Source organism: Mytilus edulis, chromosome 14, assembly GCF_963676685.1.
Source record: "Mytilus edulis chromosome 14, xbMytEdul2.2, whole genome shotgun sequence".
Lineage (NCBI taxonomy): Eukaryota > Metazoa > Mollusca > Bivalvia > Mytilida > Mytilidae > Mytilus > Mytilus edulis.
Genome location: NC_092357.1, coordinates 37,144,124 through 37,164,730, shown reverse-complemented (window position 1 = coordinate 37,164,730; position 20,607 = coordinate 37,144,124). Strand labels below are relative to the sequence as shown.

Sequence of the window (20,607 nt, the reverse complement as noted above, 5' to 3'; positions counted from 1 at the left end):
GCTTAATATTTCCAACTATAGAAGACCTGCAACCTTCATACTTTTTTTTTTATAGATCCCTTATGTTATGAAGTTTCCATCTGTCATATGTCTTTTGTCCTTGTCCTCCTTTTCATGGTTCAGTGACTAGGGCAAGGTGCTTGTGCCTGTAAGACAGTTTTCATCTTAGCTTGACCTCATTTCATGGATCAGTAAATAAGGTAAAGTTGTTGTGGTCAAGTCCATATCTCAGATATACTATAAGCAATATAGGTCTACAGGTACTTATTACTCTACTATATTTAGTGTATGGAGTGATTGTTAGGTGTACATGTCCAACTGACAGGTGTCATCTGACCTTGACCTCAATTTTATGGTTCAGTGGTTAAAGTTTATTTATTGTGTTTTGTCTTTTTTATGGCCCTGCAACAAAGTTGTTGGTGCCATATAATGTTACCCTTGTCCGAAATTCCATAATTCCTAAATTCCGTCATTCCGTCATTCCGCAACAAACCATTATACGGAGTTTTTTTTCTAAATGCCTTCAGATATTTGGCTGATTTTTGGTATGTAAATTAACCATGATGAGTTCCGCTCTGCTAATTTTTGCCGAAATTACAGGCTTTGGACTTTGATTAATTGTTGAAAATCAGAGTTATACAGACTTTTTTTCTAAACTCTTTCAGATATTGGGCTGATTTTTGGTATGTGGGTTAACCGTGATGAGTTACAGATCAAGTTTAAGTTTCCTTCCGCTCCACTAACTTTTGTTGAAATTACGGACTTTGGACTTTGATAAATTGTTGAAAATCACAGTTATACATATTTTTTTTCTAAATGCCTTCAGATATTCAGATGATTTTTGGCATGTGAGATAACCAGGATGAGTTACAGATCAAGTTTAAGTTTTGTTCCGCTTGGCTAATTTTTGCAGAAATTATGGGCTATGGACTTTGATAAATTGTTGAAAATCACTGTTATGCAGACTTTTTTCTAAACGCTTTCTTATATTGGGCTGATTTTTGGTGTGTGAGTTACAGATCAAGTTTAAGTTTTGTTCCGCTCCGCTAATTTTTGCCAAAATTAAGGGTTTACAACTTTGAAAATTGTTGAAAATCACAGTTATACAGAATTTTTCTATATGCCTCCCGATTTTGAGCTGATTTTTGATATGTGAGACTACCATCATGTTTGTGTCCACATGTGTTATTGAAATTGCACATCTTTCAACTTTTTGAGACGGGGCCATTTGTGTCGCTTTGGCACATCTAGTTTCTAATACTATATGCATTAGGTCAACTATTTTTGTTGTATTGAAATATTTTTCAATGTACATATCAGTCTGCCAGATTTTATTATACTACAGCAAAAAATGTTGTCGTTGTATATTGGTATCACGTCATCATTGACCGTGTCGTCTGAAGACATTTGGTTTCTGGACAATAACTTTAGTATTTTAAGTAAATAGAAATCTTTGAAATTTAAACACAAGGTTTATAACCAGAAAAGAACGGTATGGGTTGATTTTTTGGGGTTATGGTTTAGGAATTAGGGGCCAAAAAAGTGCCCAAATAAGCATTTTTCTGGTCAGCCAATAACTTGTGGAACCGTGTATAAATCTCTCTGAAATTATACCACAAGTTTCCATACCACAAAGGGATGGTTAGGATTGACTTTGGGGGGGGGGGTTATGGCTCAAACCGTTTAGTAATTAGGGGGAAGGGGGGAAAGAAGGGTTTCTTGGTTAGACAATTTAAAAGCAGTGAAAGGGAGATAATCTAAACACATTTAAAGAACAATGTTGTGTATGTTTGGATTACCTCCCTTACACTGCTTTGGAATCATGTATAAAGAAATGTTGTTTTGTCTTAAGGTGATTAGCTGTCAATTTATTTTTTGGAGTTACTATTAAAGGAATATTAGATTTTAGCCATTATTATGTCATTTTCTGTTTTAAGACTTTTATGATGTATTTAAATGGGTAATTATGGCTGCAAACTCCATTGGCAATTTGAATTGAGATTATGACCATATTTTGAGGGAAAGAATTTCTTTTTGGAAGACGGGGGGAGGGGGGGGGGGTTAAAAAGAAATTTGAGGGGGAGACATTTTCTCAAATATTTTCTGATGTAAAAAAAAAGGGAAGGGAGAGGGGTCGTATCCAGCTGCACTCAGGGAAACATTTTATTTTTGACTAGGACCTCATTTTCGCAGTTCAGTGCTCGATGTTAACTTTTATGATTGGGTCTGCTTTTCTTAAACTACAAGCAAAAGGTGAACTGTATTTAGTGTATGAGATTACTGTAAGGTGTAAATGTCTGGCCGGTATCATCTTACCATGACATCACTTTCAAGGTTCATACTGGTTAGTGTTAAATTTACATGATTTAGTTTGTTTCTTATATATAGATTCTATTGGCAAGATGTCAACTAAATTTAATGCATAGATTGATTGCAAAGTGTACATGCAAGTCTGACATATGGTTTTCTGATCTAGACATAATTTTCATGATTCATTAGTCAATGTTAAGATTTCATAGAAAATAGAAATAAAAAGATGTGTGTTTGGATGCCATTTCCTTTCTAAAAAAAAACCTATAAGCAGTAGGTCAAACATAGTTGGTGTAGGGAATAATACCATCCTTTCAGAATCTAACAGTTGATCAAACAACATTTTTTGAGAAAGGATATTAATCTCTTTTAACCCCTGTTTCTGGCCGGGGAATGAAGGCACCTACTTTGTAAAGTGAAGTAGGGATTCCAGGGCCGTAACTAGGGTTCGAATTCAGGGGAGGCATGGGTTTGGGGGCCACCGATTGAGGCCCCCATAATAGGGGGTTGGGGCACAGCCCCCTGCCGATTTTTTTCTCTCAGTCATTGGCTAAAAATGACCCGTTTCCCTTCGATTTCCTTACTTTAAGAAACATCAGTATTGCTTGAACCTGGAAGCAACTTTTATGCAAAAACAGCCTGAGATTGCTGTCCTGTGTGAGCCAAGGCTCCGTCTTGAAGGCCGTACTTTGACCTATAATTGTTAACATTAAATACATTGTGACCGCGGATTTTTTTTTCAAATGATATGGCTAAAAATTACCCGTTTTCCTTCGATTTCTTTACTTTAAGAAAGATCAGTTTTGCTGGATCCTTGGAGCATGTGTCCAAAGTACACGGATGTTCTATCCGCACTATCATTTTCTATGTTCAACATGGACCGCGAAAATGTGGAAAAATCTCTAATTTGATGTTAAAATTAGAAAGATCATATCACCATGATCACTAGACCATGTGTACTTAGTTTTAAGTATATTGGACTTCATCTTCATCAAAAACTACGCCGGTACCTCGACCAAAAAAAGTCTAACCTGAAGAGGGACATACAGACGGAATATCGAACGTACGGACGCACAGACCAGAAAACATAATGCCCATAATAAATGAGACTTACAAAATGGGGCATAAAAAACTGAAATTGGGACACTCCTGGCTCTATTTTATCACACTAATGCCAGTACACTTACAGTTTATACTGAACTACAAGATATGCTTTGTGCATATATATGTAACGGTTTATTTCTTCCTCTGTGATATTTTATCCTGAGGATATTTTGTCCCGGTAATTTTTTTCCAGGCATGGTATTTCACAGGTTGATTTTTTCCAGAAGAGTGAGAATCTATCTGTGTTATGCGGATATTATGTACCGGTATATATTTGCCGTACTATATTTCACAGAACCGTGTGAAATAGAGTCCCATTAACTACTATAGAAGTTACTCACAATCAATATACCTGACTATAATTATAAAATGTTTCACAAAGGTAGACCAAATTTACATAATTTATCAAAGGGAGGTAATTATGAGCAATTTATATTTTAAAGTAATATACTTCTGAATCTATTTTATAGTGAAATATTTCCTTGAATCTTATTTTTTATATATTCATTTATATAAAAAGATGATTTACAACTTGATTTAATAAGACAGATAACATTTCACAGGTAAAAACTATCCAGCTGTTAAACATCATGCTTTTGTTCCAATATATTGTTATGCTATGATTTATCTGATTTCCATATAATCAACAACTACATCTCTGTCCGCAGACAAAACTTTTTATATAGTTAAAAATATTCATCATAATCAAATTCTTCTATTACTGTTAACAGTAGTAATGCAACTATATTTCTATCTTACTTTTGAATTTATATTTGTACTGAGATCTGAAAACAACTCAATTTTACATGTATTTCACTAAACCTTATTTAATCATGATATTATTTTCACAATTACGATCTTTGAAATTACTTCTGGTTTTCTTCCCTATGTTTCATGATAATTTTCTTTTTAAAAGGATGATATTGACTTGAATATTTCAGGAATTTTTTCAAGGATAATTTGTGAAATTACTTCCCATTATAATACATTTTTTTAAAACAATTTCTCTTTATTTCAAATACACTATTATTATTTCATAGTATTTTTAAAGGATAAGTTTTTTCTAATAACTATTCAATAAGTTAACTACCAAGATAGAATTTCACGGCAAAGGAAAAAATATCCCAGGGAAATATTTTCTTCCGGATAAAAAAATAACAACAACTACTGTGACATTTTTTCCTCCGGATCAAATTTCACCCGGATATAATTTTGCTTTACATATACGTATAATTTGAGATATATGTACGTATAATTCGTTTATTATTTACAGTAAATATAACTTTAAAAACGGATCCACAAAATTTTAGAAGGAGGGGTTCCAACTGGCCTAGGAAAAAAAAAGAAGGGGAGAGGGGTTTCCAACCACATGTCCGCATTCAAAAGCATTATCGTAAAAAAAGGGTTTCATCATTCAATATTTGAATATTTATCTTAAAGTTTAAAATTTGAATATCCGAATATAAATCCGAAATTACTACAAAACTTCACCGGAACAGGTTTGATTTTGGTACACTTTTGTATTTCCGGTTTAACAAGATCCAAAATATTGTTTGGCATTTTTGTGCACATGTTCCCTAATGATAAATGTAAGATATTGACGATCATGTATGCATTTGTTTGTATCTTTTTAACAATATAGCTGGTTAATGAAGCAACTTGATTATACACATTTCTCGGTCTAGATTTAAAACAACTGTTCAAAAGCTGAAAAAAGATATTTCCAAAATTTGAAGCCAACTATCAGACTATTTCATCGAAAACTGTGGAAACTATTAAAATTAATATAGACCATTATTGGGAGTCAGTCATGTATCAGTTAAGAAATTGATGAGGACACAAATAGTTTTCTATAAAACTTTTTAATTGTGTGAAATATTGCACCAAATCATTTTTGAAAATGTACCAAAATATGGTGGGCTAAAAAGGATAAGATCCTTCCATATTAGCCCCACAACGATCTTACAGGTATCGTACAGGTAACTTAAGGTTCATCATAGCAAATGGGCCAATATGGCTGTATTTACACCTCAAAAACTACTCTGAGAACAGACTTACATGTACATGTACCTGTGCAGTTTGGAAATTTTAAAGTCTGGCATCCACTAGATATATAAAATTTAAATGCATTTTGTGTTTTAGAAACATAAAATGATTTTTGTTCGTTCCTACATGTACAAAAGAGTAGTTGAGAACAGGATTTTGTTTTAAACTATTTTTGATGTGTTACAGAGATTTCTCAAGAGGATACAATGTTGAACATGTTGAAAGAAAATGGTAAACAGATGAATTGAAAGAAAAATAGTATTTAATTCAGGTAAATTTATACAATCTTGTCTTGGTAATGTGGAGAAATTCCGCACTAATCCGGGGATTCTGTAGGCATCAGGTCCGTTCACGCCCAATACACTTTCGCACTCTTCACATTTGCATCTCACACATTCCCACCCTTCACATTCATTTGACATTTGCACCTCACACATTCGCACCCAAGGTCTGTTTGCACCCAATTTTAAAGCAAATTCTAGTTGAATAATTAGAAAATCATGACTGTTGTTTCAAATTGCTTTGATGTAAATACTGCATGTATTAAGCTTGGTATATAAAAACTTTTTTGACTACTAGTCCGATAACTAAATATCAAAACTTGTCCCTATAAACCTATATAAAATTTTGAAAATTTTCACTAGCCTGAAACAATATTTACTAGTCTGGGGCATCGGACTAGTGGCTAACGGTGCAGACTGTTCTACTGTTCAATAAATAACTAAAAGTTTATAATTTATCAATTTTGTAAAATTGATATATTTTGGGGCCAAAAAGGGGTCTTACTGGACCTACTCCTTTATAACAATACACTAACCAAAACATAATTAAGATTTATTCAACACAAAAAAATCGTTGTCTCACTTTATTTTGAGACAGTGACAACAAATTATACTTATAGGAACACACTTGCCAAAACTTGATTACAAAGTCATAAAACCATGTAAACACAGAACCAATAAAAAATTGGGCGCGAACATGTAGAGTGGAAACAAACTTTGGGTGCGAAAACATTTAGGGTGCAAAAAGAATTTCACGCAAACGAGAATGGGCGCGAACGGAAATTGGTGCAAACGAACCTGGATTCAATTCCGTAAGCCATTTAAAGATGGTGCTTCCCTAATTATACTTTTAGCAATCCAAAATCTATACATTGCTAATTAAGAAATATGCAAAAAGTATTGCAGTACTGATTTTTTATCTAAATCCTACTTTTAGAAATGTGTAGTGTGAAGTTATACAATTAGAACAAAACAACTAGGTGAAGTTATGAATAAAATATTGAGGGTCAAAATCTAAATATAAATTTTAAAATAAAAAACCTCTGTCACATGTATGCTAAACTATGAGTTTATGTTGTTTCTGTGGTTAGTATGTTTATTTTGCCTATTTGGTTATTAATAGTGATGGGATGTATGAATGTGTAGTATGAATAACTTTTCTAATGCAAATTTAAAGAATAAATAATCAAAACAACTTATGCATCTTTATCATGTTTATTAACAACAAACATGACATATACAGTTAAAAAAAGAATGTGAACTCGTGATACACACAGAAACGTAGACAAAAGAAAGGAGCAGTGCCTTTTCCATTCATAAAAAAGTGCCCTGCCCTGCACTGGCACCATGCCCCTCTTGATTTCTAGCTGGAGCACTGGATGGATAATATTAACATATGAATTGTCAGTGTAAAATATTCCTTATTTAGAGGAAAAGAATGTCATTGAAAGTGAAACATAGGTAAATCATTTGATTGACTGATTCGATCAACATAAAAAATCATTCTTATACAGCATTACAGGTAAAAACATTGATAAACATATATTTTTAATCTATAATACATGCATGACATGTATGAAATTAAACAGACCTAGAAAAATCTAATTCTAATGCAATTGGTATGTAACAATTTTTTTCATTGGCTAAAAGTTGCCGTCAAATCCACAGTTGACCAGGCGTAAATAAGGAGGGACAACCATTTTGAAATGAGTGAATCAACAAATGTTCGATTTCTATTATATAATCCAAAATTAAACAACACCTACCTCGAATTCGCTTTTTAAAGTTATTTTATGCGAATTTGAAGCATATAGGTAGCGTAATAACCTCCAGTTTGTAAGTTTTCATTTGTCTGACGTCACGTTTACCCATGACGTCTTTGCGCCAAAATCATTCATGAAGTTTCGCGGACTTATTTTTATTTGTCAAATTCAGACATTTTTCCAAGTTTTATCGTATTATTTCTTTTTGAAATGCATTAGAATCGGAATAACAGTACTGTAGTTTAAGAGTTGCCACCGTCAATTTTGATTTGACGGTCGCAAATCTCTGTTTTACTGTCTCCGCTACGCGTCGCCAGTAAAACTGCATTTGCGACTGTCAAATCTACAATTGATAGTGGCAACTCTTCAACTACAGTACTGTTATTCCTTAATTGCACAGCTGCTTAATCTGTTTATTTCTATATTTATGTTCATTTTGCTTATATGGTCACAAGAGGTGTTCTGAGGTCACCTCTATAGTAAATTAGGTGGTGTCTAGACTAAAAGAGTAAAATACACACAAAATAAAGCTATACCCTATAGCAGGTTGTTTTAGCTGGGTGTTAATTTTTCGCTTATTTTCATGGATAGAACAAAATCGCCAAAAATGTGCACCTGCAAAGGTTTTGGTAAAAGTTCAAAAATCCGCAAAAACAATTCAACTGAATTATTTCGTTTACCTTATTCAATGAAAATCGTGAAATTTTACTCCAGCAAAAAATAAACCCGCTATACGGCATATTATCGAGCTCATAACCTGTAAACTGTTTATTTGAGGCTTTCAATAGTATGGATGAATGTTTTTACATTGCTATAAATCAAACATGAGAATTTGAGTCAAATCGGTGAACAAGAATGCTGCTTGGGGGGCTGGTGAATGAGCAGTGTTCTAAAGATAACAAACAAATGAGATTTTCATTGTCAATGAATTTACACTTAAATGATTAGTAAACTCATCTGCAAAGGACAGACAATTAAAAATTCTGTAAGTGCAAAGAAGTCCTTAGAATTCAAGAAAAGAAGATAGGATGACTTTTTTACTAGTATAAATAAACAAATCTGAATGTCTAAGATACACAACTAAGCCAACAAATAATTTACCTTTACAAGTAAATAAAATACACTTGTTTAAGTATCCTACAGATTTACTTATATATAAATCTTAATATTTACTTCTTCAAGTAAATTAGAATTACTTGTCCAAGTTACCCTTGACTGAATACTGAATACATAAGAAAAAGTCAGAGTCAGCATTTTCCTGCCATTTTTATGCCCCATTTATGGGCATTATGTTTTCTGGTCTGTGCGTCCTGTCGTCCGTCTGTCCCGCTTCAGGGTAAAGTTTTGCTTAAAGTTTTAGGTCGAGGTAGTTTTTGATGAACATGATGAAGTTGAAGTCCAATCAACTTGAAACTTAAGGATGTTTGCTCCTCCATTTTTTGATTATTTGCCAGATTTTCAGAATCCTCTGGTTTTATCCATGTATTGTCATTAAAAAATTTGCCCACTAACCCCTTTTCTTTTTACAATTTTATTACATAAAGCTTGAAAAACCATATTTCAAAATTTTATAAAATTCTTGTTATTTTTTCATAGGTTTTGAAACAGATAAGGTGTCAATGTTAAATATATGAAAAATCTAGAGAGATTTATTTCCCGCCAAATTTTCAGTGGCTTATATCTCGAAAACGAGCACACGGACCCTCCATTTTTTTCTTCTTTTTTAGTTTCTTTATATAATATCGATCCTTAACAGTCTTTTAAAAAGCTTGTTATTTTTTAACAGAGTAGCGAACATCCTTAATACACATGTTCCCTATGATATGATCTTTCTAGTTTTAATAAATGCCAAATTAATTTTCCCCATTTTCACTGTCCACTGAGATAACTAATAGTTACTACATATTCATTTCTAATAGAATAGAACAAAAGATGAATTATTGGGTTCTCTGATATGCCAAATTCTACCGTGTATTTAGATTCTTAATTTTTGGTCCTGTTTTCAAATTGGTCTACATAAAGGTTCAAAGGGTCCAAAATTAAACTTAGTTTGATTTTAACAAAAATTAAATTCTTGGGGTTCTTTGATATGCTGAATCGAAACATGTACTTAGATTTTTTATTATGGGCCCAGTTTTCAAGATGGTCCAAATTGGGGTCCAAAATTAAACTTTGTTTGATTTCAACAAAAATTGAACATATGGGGTTCTTCAATATGCAGCCTGAATCTAACATGTATTTAGATTTTTAATATTCTGGCCCGGTTATCAAATTGGTCCACATTGAGATCTTAAGGGTCTAAAATTGAACAATATTTGATTTCATCAAAAATTGAATTCTTTGGGTTCTATGATATATGCTGAATCTAACCATGTATTTAGATTTTGGGATATTGGACCATAATTATATTTAATAGGTAAATGTCCAATTTAAAATTTTTAAGTTTTTAAGTTTAAGTTCTTAGACCGCATTCATTCTGTGTCAGAAACCTATGTTGTGTCAACTATTTAATCACAATCCAAATTCAGAGCTGTACCAAGCTTAAATGTTGTGTCCATACTTGCCCCAACTGTTCAGGGTTTGACCTCTGCGGTCGTATAAAGCTGTGCCCTGCGGAGCATCTGGTTCCATCTTACTTTGAACAATAATAAATGTACATTTATTACACACGAAAAAAAAAGAAATTTTGGTAACAAAATGTTTTTCGAAAGAGAGCAATTCAAAAAGTTCAATTTACTGGATTTTTAGGTTTTATTTTAATCATTTTTTTTTGGAATAATTAATCATGTAAATAATTTTAGAAAAAAATTTCCTTTAAAGAATTGTAGTCAGCATTGATTTAAAATAAAAACTTAATCTTGTGATTAATTATGTTAATTGAGAATAGAAACAAATGTTTGTGTTGAAGATGAAAACACCCATGACCTATGACCTATGAATGATGAATGGTCAGAGGTACATCAAGTTACTGTAAGATATTGTGAGTGGAGTCAAGTTAAAGTTCAACCACGTGCACACGCTGTTGATCACTGATATGTGTATCATGGAATTGTCTTTTCACGGCAATTTTTTCTTTTAGATGATCTTAGATTGCTATAAAAAATGCTATAAAAAATATAACATACAAGTTTCCTTTTTTACATGGATTGTGCGTAAATTAATATTATGCAATTAAGTTCGGGATTTCGGGATCTGGGAATTCTTTTTTCGCGATGTTGGGATTTAAATTTATTTAAATTCGGGACCTTGGGACTTCGTGTTTTTAAGCCCGGGATTTCGAGATCCGGACCCCTTTTACCCCCTACCCCCAAATGCAGATCAATTATATTAATTTAGCATAAGAACAAACACGGAAATCTTAAAATAAACTTATGCCCGGGAAGAATCAATATTTTCTTCTAGTGTTATTATTTGCGTTCCATTTTAGTTATACATCTCCAACTTTCGGACAATATTTGTTTACAGTAAAAAGTAAAAACTACAAAGAATCATCAAGCTACTAATAATATACAAGTATTGCTCACTGTAATTATTTTTATCTCGGAACTGACCCAACACAGACTGAATATTAAATACAAATTATAGAAATATTTTGCATGTGACCGCGTCAAACTAAAACGTATGCAGCAGCACTTGAGACAGCATTCTGCTAATCAATGGATTTACGTGGAAAATCAGTAAAACAAAAATAACCGTAAGCTTCAAGAAATAGAATACATGTAAAAATATATATGTTTAAAAAATTTATGCAAACAAATAAGAAAAAGATACAAAAAAAAAACCAAAAAAACGAAAAGGAACATAAAATAAAAATAATTTTTAGGAACAAAGAATATAAATAGCAGTTGAAATATAAAAAAACATAATTAACAAAAATAGGTTATTTTTATTAAAACAAAGTTTTCTCCAGTAGTTTCTTTCTTTTCTTCGTATAAGCTTCCTCTTTTAGGAACACCCCTCTTTTGAGGGTAATATGGTTAAAAGTCTAACTATATACACACTCCAAAATTGCTTAAAATCTAAAATAGACTTTAAATAAAAAGTTTTTAAGATTGAGTGATAATTGTCAACAGCCATTAGATCTACACACTTATATTTATCAGTTTTAGCCTCGAGTTGTGCATCTTATAACACATATCTCTTGTGAGCATTTCTAGTTCCTCTATTTTGAGCTTACTTTCACTAAATATATATGAGAAGTTTGTACAGTCAATTATAAGGACTGTAATTTGATGTCTATCAAAGAATGTCTCTTTCCACTTCCTTTCTCCAATATATTTCGTTACATGGTTTTTAATAGGGTTGAAAGTTTCTTTTCTTGTTTCACTTAATGCTGAGCAGGTAGTAAGCATATGAGTAAGGTCTTCTGGTTCTTTTTATTGCACATTTGACAAGTTGGAGCAATTTCATATCTGCTGAATTTGTGCCGATCAGCTTGTAGGGTGTACGTTCGTGTCATCATCCTACTTTTGATTATACCTTTTCGAACATCAAGAATTGTAGGCTGCAATGTGGTGTAGGAGATATGCGGCTTTCCATTTTTAATTTGATTTATAGCTAAATATTTGAGTGATGTCTTTTGAATCGTATCAATTTGAAGAATATTTTTCCAGTGGTTTGACATTTTGAGATTCACTAATGTTTTCCAACTATATTTAGTAGGCAGACTGCATTGAAGTTCCCATATATTTGGAAGATTATATAATTGTAAGGTTTCCATCACACAAAAGAAGAAACTTTTTGGATTGTCAAAATTAATTGATGATTGTCTTTGAACAAGATCTTGAATAGTTTGGTTTTTGGCCGATAATAAAGAGTAGAGCATAGATAGTTGCCGCTTGTGAAGCTCTCCTTCAATTGGTATTGCACCTAAGAGTAGATATATTGCTGATGTAGCTGTTCTTTGCGGGAGAGATTGAATATGTCTCAAGGTATTTTTATGAAATTTGCCCTTTGGTAAGTGGTAGTATTTCTAAACCATATAGAAGTCTCGGGAGAATGTATGTTTTATAGATGTTATATCCAGTAATTGGGTCAACCCCGTTTGTTCCATGAAGACCGGAGCTCATTAAGGAGTATTTTGTTCTTCTCGCTAGTTTAATGCGGTCATCGATGTTAATTTCATTTTCTCTTTTGTTTGTTCTTTGAAGACCTAAATGTGTTGTGGCATCTGTTGGTTCTATAGTTTTTCCTTTTAATACCCAACTATTGTCTTTTTCTTTCGTATTACACTGTACTATTTTAGTTTTTGTTGGATGGATGTTATATTGATGCTGATCAGCATATCTGCCTATACTATCAAGCATTAATTGCATTTCCGAAGAATCCGAGCTCAATAAGGCAATGTCATCTGCACAAGTAGGTGCACCAATATAAATATTTCCTAGTTGAAAGCCAATAGAGTTGTTTTTGAGTTCTTCAAGAAGATCTTGGACATACAATTTATAAAGATGTGTAGATAAGATGCCTCCTTGTCTTACCCCTTGTTTTATATTAAAACTATCACTGATATCCCCCATCCACTTTACTTTTGATTCTAAATCTGTGTACAGTCCCTTAATAAGTTGTAATAGATCTGGAGGAATATTTTGGTCTAGTAGTTTGTCCATTAGTATAATATGTTTGACTACGTCAAACGCTGATTGTACATCAACTGTTGTTATAAATAATGGTATATTGTTTTTAAGTTTTTCACATTTTGCTTCTGTTATAAGTAAGCTTGCCATAAGGGGACATAATCCTTCGGTGAAGCCAAATTGTAAATCTGGTCCCGGCTGTAATTGAAGTTTCTTAAGAATACACAGTTCATGAACTTTTCCAATGATTGGAGTAACGGTAATTCCTCTGTAACTCTTGACATCTAAAGGGTTTTTGCCACTCTTTATAACAGGAGTGAGAATTCCTGTTTTAAAGGCTCTTGGAATAGAGATGGTCTCTTTTATTTTGTTGAATAAAGTTGTTAATACTGGTGTTAATACTGATTTGGCATTCTTGAGATGTTCGGCAGTGAGCCCATATTCATCTGGTGATTTCCCTACATTTAAAGTTTCTATTGATTTTTGAATATCTGTTTCTGTGTATGGGTCAGATGTAACTGGATTTTCTTTATAAATTTTTTCGATCAGGTTTTGACGTGTTTGGCAGAGATCTAAATAGGAGTTGTCATATTCAGAGTTTTTTGGCATACTTAAGTCTTCATAATAATTAGCAAATACTTTTCTTTGGTTTGAATGACAGTATTCCTTTTCACCATCTATTTCTATACAAGTTGTAGTACTAGTTCTGGAATTTCGATTTCTATTAATCAGTCTATAGAAAAGTTTTGTTGTTGGTTTTTCCATGATTTGTTGTAGAGTTGTTTTCTAGCAACAGCTTGCTCTATTCTTTGGGAGTTTCTCAAAAGTTTCTTTGCTGTTTTTAATTCAGTATGTGACGGATGATTTTGTGGCCGACCTTGATTTTTCCATTGTGAATATAGCAGTTTACATGATTTCAAATGTTTTCGCACAGTTGGTGTTGCTTTCCATTTTGGCCCTTGTAATTTGATAGGTTTTGCTGGAACAGCTACCTTTGTTGCTTTCAGTAATTCATTTGTGATTGTTTGAAGTTGGTCTGAAGTTGAATCCTCAGGTTTTATTTTAAGGAGACCCTCTGATAGATTTGAGGTGTATATTTCAGTGTTTATTTCATCCCAAAGAATTTTTTTGTATGAGGTTCCTGCAGATGGTTTTCTATTAGCAGCACTTGGAATTTTTACAGTGGTGTTTGTTTCTACTGGCACATGCGCTGAGCTATTTGTTGCTGAACGGTCCCAAATTTTGTATTCTTTGAAGATTGATAAATTTCTTGTTAAAATGTAATCTATTTGAGATGACGATTGCCCAGAATGATGAAAGAAAGTCATTTTAGAGTTATAATTTCCAGCTGTTTGCAGGCCTAATTCCTGTACAAAGTTTTTCAGTAATTTATCATGCTTATTTGATCTTGATTGTAATAAAGTTCCATTGAGATCCCCACAGAGAATTATTTCATAAAGGTCCTGATATTTTAGTATTATATCAAAGATTATATCTAGACATTCTGAATACTCATATGCAGAGTCTTTGTCATTTGTTGGAAGATACGCATTGATTATGCAGATATTGTAGTTAGAGGATAAGGTGATAGCCACAATTCTTTCATTTCCCTCTTTTAATTTCTTAACGTTTCCGCTCCATGCATCTGGCCATAAAATTGAGACCCCTGATTGTCCTTTTGGTAGTTTTGATCCATCTAGTGGATCGTTTGAGTCGTGACAGCGTGTGAAGTTGTCAAAATTTGGTAGTATGTCGGAGAGAAAATGTTTTTGGAATTCCCATAAAAAATGTTCTTGAATACATATAATTTTGTTGTCCAATGCCAAAGATACAAGAAATGCCGTGTTAGATTTGACGCCTTCAATATTACATGTAACTATATCGATCGTCTCTTCCCCGATTCCATCATTTCTTCGAGTAGAGTTGTGTTGTCTGGTGGTTTGTATTTGAGGCCTTTTTGCCGAAAAGGATGACTTTGGATTTGTGAGATTTTAGCTATTTCATCCTGGATGTTCGGGACTTCCATTTGGGTGTGTGAAATGTGATCTATTTTTTCAGCCTCACTGTTTTTAGTCTGATGCTCTATATTCATCTCTGCAGTACTAGATGAATGGTTTAGAATGGTAGTTTGTTGTTTTTCCTGTTGGTCGAGGTAGGTAGTACTGTTTGTGAGTTGTTCGGAAGTATTTGCTTTATTTATACTTGAACTACAGGCATTTTTGTTCATAGGCTGAATATTTTGGCTTACTTGAGGGGTTGGTCTCATTGTTGTTGGTTGAACAATTGATGATGATTGCCTTTGTTGGTTGTTTACATGATTTGGCCTAGTTTGTTGGTCATGTTGGTATATAGGCGGTTGATATGTTGGCGGGCGATATGTTGGTGGACCAAACGTTGGCACTTGATGATATGTTGGTACTTGTTGACCTATATGATGTCTTGAAACATTGACATTATGATTTGGTAATGTGCTAAAGTGTGGCATCCCTCCTTGATTTAAATAGTAGGGGTTGTTGTATATGGAATGTCCAAATTGTGGAATCCCTTGTTGGTACATGTGTCCTCCATTGAAATTGTTAGGATGATGTGTATTGTACCCCATTTGATTTGGATAGGCGTAATGTCCTTGAAATTGTGGGGGTTGAACATAAGGTATTTGAGTTGTCTGTTGGTTTACTATTCTCGATTGTAATGAGATATGAAGATTAAGAGCCGTGCTGAGACTTATGTGATTTTCTAGAGAGCGTAGACGTTGTTCCATTAGCTCTTGTTGAAAGTTGGAAGATTGTTGTCTATCATTGCACGAGTGGTGGTGGCAAGTATTACAGCTACTATATTGCTGATTTGGTATGTTGTTTTGGCAGTTGTTAGTTATCGAATTGCTTCCATTATTTGTGTTTGGAGCTTCTACATGTATATTATTGTTTGTGCCAGTTGATGTAGTTTGTATAGTCTCAATTACTCTCTTTAATTGCACAATTTCGTTTTCTAGACTCAGTATTCTGGCTCTTTGAGAGTTGGAAATATTTCTTTCCTCTATTTTTGGTTGGTTTTTCCTTATGTTCTTCCTATTTTGTACATTCGTATTTGGTGTAATAGTATTAGCTGGTTTGAATGTGATACCAGTTGTAATGTTGTCTTGTAATATTGTAGGCACTATGTCTGGCTCAGAAGATATATTTTGTATCAGTATTTCTGTGTCAGGATTTTGTGGTACCCTAATATTTGACCGTCTCAGATTTTCTAATTCGCTGTTCTGCTCTTTTGTCGGAAAATTTGGCATATTAATGTCTACATGCTTTGGTGTGGTTTCATGTGTATCTAGATCTTTATCATGCTCTTGAGTAGGACAAATTGATGTGTTTTTGTCTACATGTACATGCTATGGTGTAGTTTCATGTATATCAATGTTATCAAACAATAACTGATCATTACACTGAGCACAATGAAATCCAATTTCTTTGTATATATTGTCAGCGGCTGATGGGAGTATATTGGCGCAATTGAAGTGAAACCATTGGTCACAAGAGTCACAAGCTATACCCTCAACAGTTACATCGGATTCACAGATAGGACATATGCATGAGTTGTTACTGTTCGTATTTGATGTTGTATTTGTATCTATTATACAATTTGTGTTGTTATCCTTGTATTCTAATAGTTGTCTAGATTTTGACATTGTTGTATCTGATTGTTGCTCTTGCAAGTCATTATCTTTAATGGCTAATTGATCTGTTGTACTTGTTCTTGAAACAGTGTTCTCTTTTATATTTTGGTTGTTCAACTGTGTTGAGATGTTTTGGTTTATCACATCCAATGTTTTCAGATTTACTTTGAGAATATTGCATAATATTTCTAATATGTCACTGACAAAAATATCTACATGATTTCCATTTACGGTCATTGTGTTGGTGGAGTTATAGCAGTTTATTGTGAATTTTAACTGATTTCCAGGATGGCCGTTGTTTTTTTCTATTGAAAACGTTGTAGCAATGATCTATGATTGAGTTTGAGTTGTCTATGCCAGTTTGTGTTTGAATAGTATAAGGGTCACTAAATTCCTTTAAATTTAAGATATCCATAATTGATGTTTTAGCTAGCTCATATGCTGCTGTACTATATATTATGACAAAGTTCTTGCCCGCCTTCATTTCATATTTGATATGCTCTCGGTGGCAGTTGTCATGCTTTTTGTCTAGAGCTTTTTGTTTGTTCAAGTGATATGGTCTATTATGAGTTACAGAGTTTGTAGGCACTAAGCTGCTTGTAGATAGCGCTTTGGATAGTTGTCGAGTCATTGAGCGTGACATGGTGATACCTGGTGTGGTCGATATATTTATTGATCAGGGACGTAGTGGTAAATCCCACAGTCGCCCTGTCAATATATATATATGTAATGAGAAAGACGGGAAATTCACTGAATGTTCTTTTTCAGGGTCGTAGTGGAAATCCCACAGTCGCCCTGTGAACGATTGAAATGTCTACCAGCAGTCAGCTTTTATTTGAGTGCTAAATTTTCGTAACCAGACCCTAGACAGGTTTCTTTTAGGATGTACACCGTCTTTATGAAGTGTCCAATTATATTGGTCTCGAATCCTTTTATGTTGATTTTTGGAGCTTTTCAGGTTTGAGCGTTTTAAATCAGCATTTATGTTTGGAGCTCTACTATTTAAAGTTGTATTTAATTCTCTGATTTTATCATTTACTCTTGGAACTTGTTCTAATAGTTTTTCGTCTTGAGCTAGAAATTAATTTGGGTCAGTATGATTTCTACTTTTATTCCATTCGTATATTGAATAAACTGGAATTTCAATAAAGGTTATTTTGCTCTCTGGATATTTTTGAAAAAGTTCAACAATTTTGTTTAAATTGCTCAGTAATGAGTTGATTGCTTCATCAGATTCAGTTTTAAGAGAAATCACCCCTTTATTATATTGGGTTAAATCACATGTCCCTAGCCAAACGTATGCAGAGATGTTATGTAAATGTTGAATTTTCTGGTCAAGATTTTGCGTGAGCCAGCTTAGACCTTGTGCGGACGTTCTTGATTTTGCGCACCACCACTTAATTTGGGTCTCAAAGTTAGATGTTGTTGCTCTTTGTAAATATAAACCTTTACTATCTGAAATGACCACGGGTGTCAGTTTTCTTTTCCCCGTAGGAAATTCAAATGGCTTGCTCAAATATTTCAATAGTTTATGCTCAGTCATTAATTAGTCTTTGGTCTTATAATTGAAGTAATTAAATGTTAATCTCAAGAGATAACTTAAATGTTTTCTGGAAATTCCAAGATGGCTGCTGAAAATGGCTGCCGACAATGATCACTCACACATGTTCCATGATAAAATTATCGGGATAAAAAATATTTACAGTCATAAAAGGTAAAATGTTCATGCGTTGGTAATTATATACACTGGTACTTAAAAGGAAGTGTGTAAATGTTAAAAATGTTCGTGCTAAAACAATAAAAAGGATAAAATGCGCTCCCACAAATTTCACATCCACTCTCCTTGCTGCCTCGTTCTCGTCCCAATTCACCTGTAAAAATATTTTATGTCAAATACGACGTGGAACTAAAATAATCAATAAAGTGACTGAGAGGTTAAAATTACAGGTAACCTGATTCTGAAATCAGTGAACCGTAATTCTAGCAACACGGATTAACATGAAAGGACCATTCACACCTGGATCTGTTGATTTAGACCATACTACCTACCATAAAAATGTCGGATTATGCATATCCGACTAGACGGATTAAGACATCCATAAAAATAAGTCCCTACCCGTACTGTAATTGAAATGTCATTAGTTTAATATTTTTTATTTATTTTTCAGAGAAAAGCATTCATATAGAGAAAATGGCATCAAGTTTCAGTTCACAGGCATCATCAGAAGACACACCTAGGTTTATGTCAATTTTATCTGGAGAATGGATGGACCTTCCTGTAGATTCAAGACATGGAAAATGTCGTAGTGTAAGTGACTTTGAAAAACTAAGCCGAGTGGGAGAGGGAACATATGGAATAGTATATAGAGCCAGAGATAGACGAACAAATTACATCGTCGCATTAAAAAAAATGAGAATGGAGAAAGAGAAGAATGGAATTCCAATCAGTGGTCTTAGAGAAATTAACATTTTGCTTAATCTTCGACATACAAATATTGTTGAAATGTCTGAAGTTGTTGTAGGAAGGAGTCTTGAAAGTATTTTTCTAGTAATGGAATACTGTGAACAAGATCTTGCCTCTTTATTGGACAATATGTCTGCCCCATTCACAGAGGCTCAGGTCAAGTGTATTATGATTCAGTTATTAAAAGCACTGAGGTATTTGCATGAGAATTTCATCCTTCACCGAGATTTAAAAGTATCAAACTTACTTATGACAGATAAAGGCTGTGTTAAAATAGCTGACTTTGGATTGGCCAGGAAGTACGCTTTCCCTGAACAACCAATGACACCAAGAGTAGTAACTCTTTGGTACAGGGCACCAGAACTATTATTGGGATCTAAGACACAGACGACAGCCTTAGATATGTGGTCCGCAGGCTGTATATTTGGTGAGTTGTTGGCTCATAAGCCTCTCTTACCAGGTCGATCTGAAATCCATCAATTAGAAATGACCATAGAACTGTTTGGTACCCCAAGTGAGGCAATCTGGCCAGGCTTCAATGACTTACCTGGAATGAAAGATATCACTTTGAAGAAACAACCATACAACAATGTTCGTCATACTTTCCCATGGTTGACCGATGCGGGAATCAGACTTTTGAATTATTTGTTCATGTATGATCCAGAAAAGCGAGCTTCTGCAGAGGATGCTCTAGATAGCTCGTATTTTAAAGAACAGCCTTACCCATGTGAACCAGAGTTTATGCCATCTTTTCCTCATCATCGATTGAAACGCAAAGAAGAGACAAGAGGAACATAATTTTGTAAAGAATGATTACAATTATGGATAGAAATGTTGTAAAATAAAAGCTAAATTTGCAATCAAGTTTGAATGTTGAAATACATTGTGAATGAGGCAAAAGTCAATTGCAAGAAAGAAGAATGTTTGAATGGAAATTGATTTTTTTTAATATTCTTTCCATTTATAATATACATCATTTGTACATGATAAAGAGTGATCATGAGCATGATGAGTTCAACAGTTTAAACATAATTTGTTATTAGACATGTTAGATAAGTTGTTTAAAGAGGATATCATTTTAAAAAAGTACATGTTAATTGTTTAAATGACAATAAAAATATGTACACGTACATTTGTTGTAATAAAATAGTTGTAACCACAAAAAACACAATATTTCTGTCAGAACTAAATATGAGAAATTTAAAGTCAATGTTATATCATAAACAAAGGAGGAAAACAAAATTTGTTTGGATGCTATTATCATTATTATCTTTGTAATGTTTGTCTTCAGGTCATGTAGCTTTGATGAGCAGAAAACCTATGATACTGTATTAACTATAAAAGGCACCTGCAGAGCGAGAAAGGAAACAATGTAGAATAAACAAATGAAATAAAC

General features: G+C 33.4%; 2 protein-coding genes across 3 annotated transcripts; one reads left to right on the top strand and one right to left on the bottom strand.

The window, feature by feature from the left end:
* The first annotated feature begins 4,928 nt into the window (after positions 1-4,928).
* LOC139502567 (cyclin-dependent kinase 10-like) lies at positions 4,929-20,274 on the top strand. 2 transcript variants are annotated; one of them, XM_071292067.1, is made up of 3 exons: positions 4,929-5,003; positions 5,647-5,731; positions 18,916-20,273. In XM_071292067.1, exon 3 carries the CDS (start codon positions 18,939-18,941, stop codon positions 20,007-20,009), a length of 1,071 nt encoding a protein of 356 aa, XP_071148168.1. In that variant the 5' UTR covers positions 4,929-5,003; positions 5,647-5,731; positions 18,916-18,938; the 3' UTR covers positions 20,010-20,273. The 2 variants fall into 2 exon arrangements, with proteins under 2 accessions (XP_071148168.1, XP_071148169.1); XM_071292068.1 differs by lacking the exon at positions 5,647-5,731 and having other exon boundaries at positions 4,941-5,003; positions 18,916-20,274.
* On the bottom strand, positions 14,957-16,363 carry LOC139504176 (probable serine/threonine-protein kinase DDB_G0277165). The gene has a single exon (XM_071294240.1). The coding sequence runs from the start codon at positions 16,361-16,363 to the stop codon at positions 14,957-14,959; it is 1,407 nt and encodes a 468-aa protein (XP_071150341.1).
* Positions 20,275-20,607: the final 333 nt, after the last annotated feature.

Bases quoted from the DNA above. Each gene is read 5' to 3' on its own strand.
- LOC139504176 (XM_071294240.1), bottom strand. From the start codon at position 16,363: ATGCCAAATTTTCCGACAAAAGAGCAGAACAGCGAATTAGAAAATCTG.
- LOC139502567 (XM_071292068.1), top strand. From the start codon at position 18,939: ATGGCATCAAGTTTCAGTTCACAGGCATCATCAGAAGACACACCTAGG.